Here is a 12,079-nt window from a genome sequence, read left to right on the forward strand (position 1 = left end):
ACACCTGAACTGAGCTGGATCTTTATATATCAAATTACTGTAATGTTTAGCAGTGGCCTGACTGCTGATGTTTTAGATGGCAAAATACAAATGTCTTCCTAAATAATATAGATAATCTTGGTGGAGTTTGTATCCTTGATCAGGACACTTACATTCATGTTTTAATTTTCTTTACATTTAGATTACTATTGATGGGCATGATATTAAGACCCTAAATTTAAGATATCTGAGGGAGATTATTGGTGTGGTGAATCAGGAGCCTGTGCTATTCGCTACTACTATTGCAGAAAACATCCGCTATGGCCGTGAAGATGTCACTATGGAAGAGATTGAAAAAGCTGTCAAGGAAGCCAATGCCTATGACTTTATCATGAAACTGCCTGATGTAAGCAAGACAGCTCTGCTGTCAAATTGTTCTCTCTTCAACCTTCTAATACCAAGTAGCTCCTTAAGAGGAGTTTCCATAACTCAGAAGTAAGAGTGAGCTAAATTCATAATTGCCACTTCAAACCTTGCCAGGGCTCTTTCACAGCTACCTTGAAAGATGATAGAAACAAAGTAATTTTAACTCTGTAAGTCATCGTTTGATTAGTACTTTGCAGAGATGGTTTAGACCAGCAGTTCTCAAACTGTGGGTCAGGACCCCAAACTGGGTTGCAACCCTGTTTTAATGGGGTCACCAAGGGCTGTCTTAGACTTGCTGGGACTCAGGGCCGAAGCCCGAGCCCCACTACCCAGGGTCGAAGCCAAAGCCAGAGAGCTTCAGCCCTGGGTGGCAGGGCTCAGGTTCAAGGACCCTTATCTGGGGCTGAAGCCCTTGGGCTTCAGCTTTCTCTCTCTTGGGCAGGCTCAGGCTTTGGTCCCCACTCCTGAGGTCACATGGTAATTTTTGTTCTCAGAAGGGGGTCGCGGTACAAGGAAGTTTGAGAACCCCTGGTTTAGACTGAAAATATCAGAATCCTGGAAACACACAAAATAGGAAGATAAAATCATATGACTTGCTTATGATACAGTCTTCTTGGTTGTGCTTTGGTAAAAGGGAAGGATTTTGTGGGCATTGCAGATTGAGCACATCTCTATCTTTACACTGTCTTTTATTGGTATTGCATGTTAAAATAAAAGTATCATTGAGGGATCTGGAAACCTATCTTAATACCTTTGCAGAAGTTTGAAACCATAGTTGGAGAAAGAGGGGCACAACTGAGTGGAGGTCAGAAACAGAGAATAGCTATTGCACGAGCTCTGGTTCGCAATCCCAAGATTCTTCTGCTCGATGAGGCAACTTCAGCTTTGGACACTGAAAGTGAATCAGTTGTGCAAACAGCACTGGACAAGGTCTGTATAGCTTTAAAACTATGAACTTAGGACTAATCTTTAAACTTTTCAAATTTTCTGTGAGCAGGTATGAGCTAAATTTTCTGAGGTACATTTTAATTTATATATATATACTTTATATTTGTCATTGATTAGAGGGTAAATTGAAATGCTTTTAAAATAAATACATTTAAAAACAGAATTTGAAATTCCAACTCACCAGCAATATATTTAGCTAAATGGCTTCACTAAGGGTTACATTTACTTAATCGCTTAGGCATTTTTGAAAATTTTACCCTAATTGTTTAAGGCAGCTGGCTACACAGATCTTTGCCTATCCTGTATTCTTTGTTTGTACTGTGCATGTGCCCATGTTTACAATATAGTACAACTTATTACTCAACCAGTAGCAAGCACATCCTTGAGTTTTCTTTCCCCATCCTTTCCTGTTCTCATTATGTGAGTATGCATATTACCTTGTGGGTAAGCATAACTGTATGTACAGTAAATACTTCAGAAAGACCAGGTAGAGGCTGATGGAACATCATTTCTGGTGTCTGCCACAGGGACTGGGGTAGGCTGGGAAACATCTGTCGAGCTGATGATTTGGACCGGATATATGTAGAGCCAGCCCATGTGCTTCTTGGCAATATTATGCAATCCAGGATACTATCACATGACTTTTCTGGAACATATATCAGTGTGACTCCTGGTCTATCCAGACATCTGCATCTCCTCTTTGAGATACTGAAAGTTTTTTCAGAGAAGGAACTGCTGTTGTGTGAGGCATGGGGGAGAGAGCGTCATAATTTACCTCTCAAAGATTCACTGTGAGCCAGGCGTTCATGGAGTAAATGCCATCAGCTACAATAGAAATTGAATCCCCATCAGTCCTACTTGATTAAGTTGGATTGAAGGGTGGCTGACATGATAAGAATTATGTGACCCCCTAAATTGCTGGAGCAATAATCATACTCTTTATTTTCATCATGTGTCTGAGTCAGGATACCTCTCAGTGCTGCTCCTGGAGCAACGTAGCTCTACTCCACCCCACCAGTGCAGGGCTGTGCCTTGGACTATAAGGTGGATAGAAAGCTGGCTAGATTGTTGGGCTCAACGGGTAGTGATCAATGGCTCCATATCTAGTTGGCAGCCGGTATCAAGTAGAGTGGCCCCAGGGTCGGTCTTGGGGCCAGTTTTGTTCAATATCTTCATAAATGATCTGGAGGATGGTGTGGATTGCACCATCAGCAAGTTTGCAGATGACACTAAACTGGGAGGAGAGGTAGATATGCTGGAGGGTAGGGATAGGATACAGAGGGACCTAGACAAATTAGAGGATTGGGCCAAAAGAAATCCGATGAGGTTCAACAAGGACAAGTGCAGAGTCCTGCACTTAGGATGGAAGAATCCAATGCACCGCTACAGACTAGGGACCGAATGGCTCGGCAGCAGTTCTGCAGAAAAGGACCTAGGGGTTACAGTGGACGAGAAGCTGGATCTGAGTCAACAGTGTGCCCTTGTTGCCAAGAAGGCCAATGGCATTTTGGGATGTATAAGTAGGGGCATTGCCAGCAGATGGAGGGACATGATCGTTCCCCTCTATTCGACACTGGTGAGGCCTCATCTGGAGTACTGTGTCCAGTTTTGGGCCCCGCACTACAAGAAGGATGTGGAGAAATTGGAGAGAGTCCAGCGAAGGGCAACAAAAATGATTAGGGGTCTGGAACACATGAGTTATGAGGAGAGGCTGAGGGAACTGGGGATGTTTAGTCTATGGAAGAGAAGAATGAGGGGGGATTTGATAGCTGCTTTCAACTACCTGAAAGGGGGTTCCAAAGAGGATGGATCTAGACTGTTCTCAGGGGTAGCAGATGACAGAACAAGGAGTAATGGTCTCAAGTTGCAGTGGTGGAGATATAGGTTGGATATTAGGAAAAACTTTTTTACTAGGAGGGTGGTGAAACACTGGAATGCGTTACCTAGGGAGGTGGTGGAATCTCCTTCCCTAGAAGTTTTTAAGGTCAGGTTTGACAAAGCCCTGGCTGGGATGATTTAATTGGGGATCGGTCCTGCTTTGAGCAGGGGGTTGGACTAGATGACCTCCTGAGGTCCCTTCCAACCCTGATATTCTATGATTCTTAGAGGCAAAACTGAGCCCTTTTGAAATTTAGAATTTTATCCAAATTCCCCAATATTCACACTGTCTCTGCTCCCTGAAGCCTTTTCCCAATGTGCACTATCAGGAACCTCTCTTCCAGCTTGTAACTCCTCCTAGAAGTGGTTGGGTTGATGGAGGCATGTTTGGAGAGCATTTACTTGTCCAAACTGTGAATCTGGATCCCCACAAACCTTAACAGAAGGCCTTCCATCAGTACGTCTGATTGTAAATTTTTTTGGTGATATTCCGTACAGGCTGCTCTGGTGCCAGAAGCCTGGGCTTCCAGGGTCCTTGGCTCCTGCCCGGGCAGTTCTCCCATGTGAGGGCTTCCATGCTCCCTGCCATGGAGTTGGGAGCTCGGCAGTCCAAAAAGCTCTGAGACCTAATGTATTTGGGGTCTCAGAGTCTAGGCTTCCAGATCCACAGCAGGGAGCCTGAAACCCTTTTGGGCTTTCAGACTTTTAGTCTCACTGTTGTGGAATTGGGAGCCTACAGGTCCTAGAACTCTGGGGCACACCTGCCATGCAGACTGCCTGGGACTGGGAACCGCTGAGGTTTCCAGACCCCTGAGCTAGCTTGCTGCTCAACTCCAGACTCAGGTCTAGAGAAGGAGGACTCCTCCTTCCAGTCCCCCTCAAATATCTACTCAGTTTGTAGTGCTTGCTCTTGCAGAGGGGACAATCTGGCCCTTTTATACTTAAGGGCACTAACTTAATTTTTTTCTGTTAGGGTTTGCTTCTAATTTACAGGAGTCATCTTAGATAACTTGACAATTTCAAGGTATCTATCAGTATCATATTATTTTTTCATAAAATACTCCTCCAATCCTTAATTTGTGGTTGGGAGTGGATTTCAACATCAGAGCAACAGTATTCTCTTCACATCCAGCATTGCTAAAACCAGCTATTCCTTGATTGGGAGTGACAGATTGTTTCAATCCTTAAAATTATGTAACAATATTAAGTTGTCAGATGTAGGTGCTGTTCTTCTCAGAACAGACAACATGTTACTACTGTCACCTCCACTTTCTTCTGAAAGGAACTTAAATGTCAGACTGGAAGTATATTGGTGTTCAGTGAAGATTTTAAAACTGAATTACACATAGCTTGGAGCCTCTAGCTGGACTATAAAATTCTTGTCAGTTTATTCCAGAATTTAATGTTAAAATTGACATTTAAAGCCTTTTCTCATCTGTTTTTGAAACTAGCTGACTCAGGCATTTTGGTGTCTTATTCTCACAAATAATCTAACTCCAAAATCAGGTGGGTAATTGAAGTAACTTTATAGAGAACATTTTAGAGCATCACAGATGTAGCTTTTACTTAGTGTGACAGGGTTGGGCCAGATGGCTACAGGAGAGTAATAGAAGGCAGATATATTAGCCCCAGGTTAAGTAGGTCCCTTTTCCCTCGGTAAGGTAACAGGGAAGGTTCCAGACCAATCAGGAACCTTCTGGAGACAATTAAGACACAGGCTGATTAGAACACCTGCATCCAGTCAAGAAGCTGTTAGAATCAATTAAGGCAGGCTAATCAGGGCATCTGGGTTTTACAAAGGAGCTCACTTCAGTTTGTGGTGCGTGTGTGAGGAGCGAGGAGCAAGAGGCGCTAGGAGCTGAGAGAGAACGCGGACTGTTGGAGGACTGAGGAGTACAAGCATTATCAGACACCAGGAGGAAGGTCCTATGGTGAGGATAAAGAAGGTGTTGGGAGGAGGCCATGGGGAAGTAGCCCAGGGAGTTGTAGCTGTCACACAGCTGTTCTAGGAGGCACTCTAGACAGCTGCATTCCACAGGGCCCCGGGCTGGAACCCGGAGTAGAGGGCGGGCCCGGGTTCCCCCCAAACGTCCCAACTCCTGGTCAGACACAGGAGGAGTCGACCTGGACTGTGGGTTCAGAAAAACGGCCAAGTTGAGGGCTGCCATGAAGCTCCAAGGCGAGCAAATCCACCAGTCAGCGCAAGACCCACCAAGGTAGAGGAGGAACTTTGTCACATTAGGTTGAGTAAGGGTTGCAAAATAAGGGCTTTAGAATTCAATTAGTTAATGTTTGTAAAGTGCTTTGAAGTAGAGCTTTAGGAAAATGCAGGTTTCCTTTCCCTGGAAAACCTCAAGCTTTCAAAATTACTTTGTTTTGAATTAGAACAAAAAGTTGAAACATCAAAATTCCAAAACATGTTTTGAATTGGCAATGTTGATACAGAAATTTTAGATATTTTTGATCAAAAAGGAATATTTGGAAATATTGAAACAAGATTGTTTCTGATCTACATTTGAAACAAAATAATTCATTTTGAAATGTTTAAACTGCTTTTTGTTTCAGTTTACCTATTCAGAAAATTGAAGTTTGACAAAGCCACAATTTACAATGGGAAAATTTCAGTCAAAATATTTCAACTGGCTCTACACTGAAGATGAAAAATCTATATGTACATGTAGTCATTAAATCTACTTTTGTGCCATTTCTAGGCTAGAGAAGGCCGCACCACCATTGTAATAGCTCATCGCTTGTCTACAGTCCGAAATGCAGATCTTATAGCTGCATTTGAAGATGGAGTCATCACAGAACAAGGGACCCATCATGAACTGATGAAAACAAACGGAATTTACTGTAAACTTGTAAACATGCAGGTAGTTTTCCTATGAACTGTCTTCTAAGTTTCATCATGTTCTGTGTTGCTGATTTTATCATATATGATTTTGTCAGAGCCCCAACCTCACAACATTTTGTCAACAATGAAACTGTAGCAGAAAGAATAGGAAGTGTTGCTTGAGACAGAAGAACACTAAATTGCAGAACTGGGAAAGCTCAAAAAAATATGCACACGATCAGTCCAAATAAATGGAAATGAGTAAAGGAATTTTGAGGCCAAAAGTCCTAAGAATATTGGATTAGAGATAACAAAAATTAAATGAGGAAAAGTAAAGACAAATTGTGTAGAGATCTAGCTCTGATCAATACTCTGAATCCTTAGCCATCTATTGAACTTACCCATGCCTCTGGTGTGAATCTGGCTCTAGAAATTTGTTTTAAATCTGGTCCATCTTCATCATCCTCTTTATCTCTTACGTCCAGAATTTTCAGAGTTCTGCACTAGTTCGGAGCTTTTGCTTCCCTACAGTATTTGGAAGTATGCCCCACTGAGAACTCACTTCTGCCACTTTACTCACAGCGAGCCTGATTCTCATTTACATTAAGGCTCGTCTATGCCACTCTGACAATGGAAATGGTCTTAACATGAATGTAACTGGTTGGTTTACACCCATTTTAAAGTCTCCTCCTTTATACTCAGGCTTTGTCTACACTACCTCGCTTTTAGTGACATCGCTGTGCCGCTACAGCCGTGCTGCTAAAAGATGCTCAGTGTAGCTGCTGTTTGTCAGCAGAAGAAAGCTCTCCTGCCAACAAAAAACTTCCCGCCAACAAAGTGCTGTTCACACTGATGCTTTTCGTCGGTAAAACTTCTGTCATTCAGCCTGTGTAAGTGTGTTTTTAACACACCTGAATGACAAAGGTTTTGCCAACGAAGTTCAATATAGACAAAGACTAAGAGAACAGTGTAATGGAACTCAATGCAAACACGAAACAAGCTCAATAAATAGCACTTTATTCAACAAATTGTCTTATTGCATTCTTGAGGGGTTAGATTCTACTCAGCATGAGTAAGAATGGCAGAACCAGACTATGAGCCCAGAGGAGATCTTCAGAAGTAGTCAATCTGTTTTATAACCACTAGACTACCAGATATCATTCATATCTGATAATTATTCCATTTAGTTAACAGTGGTTTTGGCTACTCTTGAGTTTAATATCTTGAACTTCCAAATGATTATATTAATAAATTATTTTCTTGGCATGCTATTTTACTGCATTTCAGACAATAGGAACTGAAGTTCAGTCAGAAGAAGCTGGAACCACCACCGAAGTGGCACTGAAAGAATCAATAGGAAATGGCTTGAGAAGGAGATTGACTCGAAAAAGCACCAAAAAGTCAGAAATACAGGATGATAGCCTTGATGTGAAAATTGTTCAACCTGTATGTGTCTTTGCTGGAAATATTTTTTTTATTATGCTGCATCTAGTATCCTTTGTTTCCTTAGTGGGACAGTAATATTCAGATAGAAGTGATTATCCCACCTAATGCATAAGAAAATGCCAAGTTTGCAGAGAGCTCACTCAGTCTGGGATAGGAGAAGAGGGAGGCTCTTGCTTAAGGGAAAGTAACAATAAATGTTAATATAATGTGCAAACATGGCATACAAAGAGTGGATCAAAATCTGATGTGATAAAAACAAATAAGGATGCTTGTTAACAAGTTAGTATACAGAAGTACCGAGAGACCTGAGTGAATGTGGGGGGCAAAATATTTGGAACAAGTATGTAAATTCTGAATCACATTTTGATCTGGTCATATTCATAACCTCTTTGGCTTTACTAAACATGAACATTCATACAAACAAACACACAAACTGCGGCTTTGGTTTGTGTAAAAGTTTATGGAAAGAATTTAGGTCCATAGCTCATGAAAATAAATTGGTTAAATTATGAAACAGAATTACATGAAGCAGTCTATATAGGTTATATCATATAGTCCATGGAGCAGAAACAAAATCATGTAATCATTCACACAGTTCACCTAGTAAATTCTGAATATCATATAATTGAATTCATACTTGCTACAAACACTTTGTGATCTGTAGGCTGACTTGTTTGCATAACAAACATTAGTAAAAATGATGATCTAGTTGTGGATAATAAAAACAAATTGTTCATAATGAATAATCCAGTCAGATCCACCAAAATACCACCAAATGCATTGGCAAAAACAAAGTGGTCCTAACCCTGCACCTTTTATCTGTGCAATCTTGCTGAAGACTATAGGAATTTTGTGTGTAAGCCCTGCAAGATAAGTTTCAAAATGTGATTGTCAGAATTAATATACAAGTGTTATTAGAAGAAGTATCTTTTTCTGTTTCTTATTTCAGGTATTAATATTGTGTACTGAGTAACAGACCGAATTACTGCATATAATTCATGAGTTGTTGTGTTGTTAAAAAGCAAATAGTTTTGGGTACCCAGGGATGAAGCTGGGAGTATGTAATTGACTATCCACATGCCTTCTTTCCCCCTCCTCCATCCCCGATGTGTTACATAATTGTTCTAATGAGATTCATATATTCTAGGATGAAAATGTGCCTCCAGTTTCATTTCTGAAAGTTATGAAGCTGAACAAAAGTGAATGGCCTTACTTTGTAGTTGGAACTTTTTCTGCAATTATCAATGGAGCTTTACAACCTGCATTTGCAATAATATTTTCAGAAATTATAGGGGTAAGTTCATACAAAATATGCAATAAACTATCACCCACTCTTAACTTTGACTTTGATTCCCACCTACACTTAAGTTTCTTTACACTAAACTGAGAAATTTTGCAATTTTTACTTGGTGTCTACACACCAATATCTAGATTGTGCCTTAACACAGAGACCTGCGTTGGGAAACTCAGGAGTAGGGGATGGGGGAAGATGTCTTGGTGCAGAGGATGCTTCAGGAGAAATTCTAGTTGACTCATCCAAAATTTCTCCTGGGGAATACACACTGCAAAGATGCAGCATATGCTCCCCTCCTGCTGTGCAATGGGGCTCAGCTACGACCCACACTTACCCCATCTCTCCCACTTGTGCATCTATAGAGCTAAACCATAATCTGGCCCAGAAAGAGAACAGTTGTCCCGAAATAAAGGAAAACAAAAACAACTGCATGATGTAAATAAGGAGGAGGAGGAGAAGGGAAACCCTTCTTGGTAGAAGGAGTAATTGTACAGTGGGTAACTGAATCACTGGCCTCTTAAGTTTATAGTACCAGAAAATAAAGATGTCAGAAACCAGGCTCTTTAACAATGTCTATATCAGAAATAGAAATCAAGTGACTTGTCTTATTTTCTATTCCACTGCTGTAAGCTGTTATCTGATGGGTAGCTGCCCTTTGGCAAAAGAGTACTGCACCTGTGTCATCCTTCAGTCTTTGATAAAGACAGCAATAGGAAATATCCCTGAGGAAAGATGACAGATCTATTTCAGTCCTGTTCTTCCAACCTATGTCTGTGTCAGTGAAACATTATAAAGAGTTTGTGATCAGGGGGAGGGGAAATAATTGAGGAAATATAAATTAAAGGACCTTTTTCTCAAGCATTAATTATTTTAGAAAATTCTTTATTGTTTTTCAATAAGCTAAACCCACTAAGAGTTTTCAATTTCTCATTTGACTTTTTTTGCAAGCCACTGATAGGAGATTTAAAGAACTGTATTCTAAATTATATCAAAACTCAGGCATGAGCAATAAAGCATGGCAAACTGGAGCTTTTCTGAATAAATATGAGAGAATTTCTGGCTGAGATAGATGCACAAAAAAGTGAGAAAATGGCCAGAGTGATACATTACCTGACTCAACAACAAAATGCAGGCAGGCCCCCTATAGTTCTTTATAAAGAAGATTTAACGATGACCTCAGACTTCCATTGCTAGAAATACCTAAGTATTTTTCCAGAAGATACACTTCTGGAAGTGTTAAATTTCATTACTCTGCAAGCCTGGCAAGAACCCAACACTGTTGGGGATCATACAGGCCTATTGTTTTACTAAAGGCAAACATTTTAAATATTGGCCAATGTCTTGGGACAAGGCAAATGCATGATGATGATTGATGATAATACAAGCACGGTATACTGATTTATCCAGATTCTGCTCATGAAAGTCAAGAGCAGATAAGTGTTAATGCACGTAAGGGTTATAGGCCTCCAAATATGACTATCTGAGAGTGTGGATTTGCTTTCTTTCAGTGAAATTCACTTAATCCATGTAAAGCCTGAGTAGTCAACTGCTTGTGCTGGCTATATGCTCTGGAATGAATTTCCCTCATCGTCCTCACAATCACTGCTCTCATCCATTGTATGTCTGAATTCCAAACCACAAATACCAACCCCGTTTGCAATAACTTATACTTGTTTAGCCTATCCTAACTATCCTGGTGTTTTGCTTCCTTTTTTGGGGTATGTTCTTTATTTCTGAAAATAATTTATACTTCTTATTTAACTAATTTTAAAGCCAGTGATGCCTCCTGGAACTCCTTTTTAAAAAGAAACAAAACAAAAAAAAAAAAAACAATCCTGCTGACATATTCTATATTTTCTGGGATTTTTTAAAATTTCTTTGTATTTTTAATCCTAATAGCAGATGAATGAATTCTTATTCCTCACTGGATATTGTATTCCTCTTGGCTGACATCAGCTTGCTGCTGTAGCGATAACTGTCACAAAGGATTATGATTTCAAATGAGGAATATGTAGTAGAAGCAGTTGAAATTCTGAGCAATATAGCATCTGCTTACATCCATCTAAAGAATTTTTTTTAAAATGAGAAAAATGCAAAAAATACATGCTACATAAACAGAATTATATTTAAAAACTAGGTTCATAGTTTTCAATAAGGTACCTGTGGGGCTTGAAAGGATACTGCTAAAGTATTGTTCAAAATTTAACTCATTTTGTTAATTTGCTGTTGAGTTTAATAAATGCCTGGAAACTTAACATAGAAATCTATTTAATAAGAAGTTGTGTCTAAGCCACAAATGCATATATGGTAAAATTCATCACTGTGCAAAGTGTCCAAACAAGGTTTATGCACCATTTAAGCCCATTTTTAAAAATTATTTTGTCATTAACATAGAATAACTGAAAAAAAATTCAAATTACACAGATGTTTATCCTTATGAACATTATCTTAATAAATTCACATGTCCACACAAGTTTAATAAATTGTATTCATAAGTTTCCACATTTCTCCCCTACCAGCTTCACCTTTAAGCTATAAAGAATCAAGGTCTCAGTGACCAAGAAGAATATGAATGAGTTAAGTGGTGCACAAACCTTGTGCAGATGTCACTTTCACCTATTGTTTGTTAATGCAGGGCTTGCTCCTTTGTATTAGGTTGCTGATTGAGTGGTTATTTTGGAAAGTAGCAATGAATAATTCATTTGGAAGAAATCTAAAGAATTAGATGAAATTTGCAAACATCTAGAAAAAAATCTTGGTCCAACATCAAATGTACTTGTTATCCCTTTAATCATATTTAATTGTACATGGAACATTTTTTTTATAGTGGGGGGTGCTGAAAGCAGAAACCATGTATTTGGTTGTTATTACTACTTCAAGTCAGGGGGTGCTGACCCAGTACCCCTAGTTCAAGCACTCTATGGGTATGTGTAAATACAGCAATGTAATATGGGAAGATTTTTACATAATTTAATTAAATAAAATGAACTTTGAATTCTCTCTAATAGGTTTTTGCAGAACCAGACAAGACTGTTATAAGAAACAAGAGCAACTTGTATTCACTGCTATTTTTAGCAATTGGGATCATTTCTTTTGTTACTTTTTTTCTGCAGGTAGGCTTTATTACTTTGCCCTTCATATAATTGTTCACATTATTTCAGAAACTAGATCTAAAGATATTAAGCATTCAATGTATTTGAATCACATAACAAGAGAAAAATAATTGATGGTACACTTCTAGTACCAAGTGGACTTAAAGTGCATGTGGAGGTTAT

At 39.5% G+C, this 12,079-nt stretch overlaps 1 protein-coding gene across 1 annotated transcript in view; it reads left to right on the forward strand.

Moving 5' to 3' along the window:
• The window catches only part of ABCB1 (ATP binding cassette subfamily B member 1), a 67,295-nt gene that overhangs the window by 26,761 nt on the left and 28,455 nt on the right, over positions 1–12,079 (forward strand). The window contains exons 13-18 of the mRNA XM_077809428.1: positions 182–385; positions 1,165–1,335; positions 5,943–6,104; positions 7,352–7,510; positions 8,658–8,804; positions 11,813–11,917. Coding sequence (XP_077665554.1) covers positions 182–385; positions 1,165–1,335; positions 5,943–6,104; positions 7,352–7,510; positions 8,658–8,804; positions 11,813–11,917 — 948 coding nt within the window. The remainder of the gene's footprint in view (positions 1–181; positions 386–1,164; positions 1,336–5,942; positions 6,105–7,351; positions 7,511–8,657; positions 8,805–11,812; positions 11,918–12,079) is intronic.

This window comes from Eretmochelys imbricata, chromosome 2, assembly GCF_965152235.1.
Source record: "Eretmochelys imbricata isolate rEreImb1 chromosome 2, rEreImb1.hap1, whole genome shotgun sequence".
NCBI lineage: Eukaryota > Metazoa > Chordata > Testudines > Cheloniidae > Eretmochelys > Eretmochelys imbricata.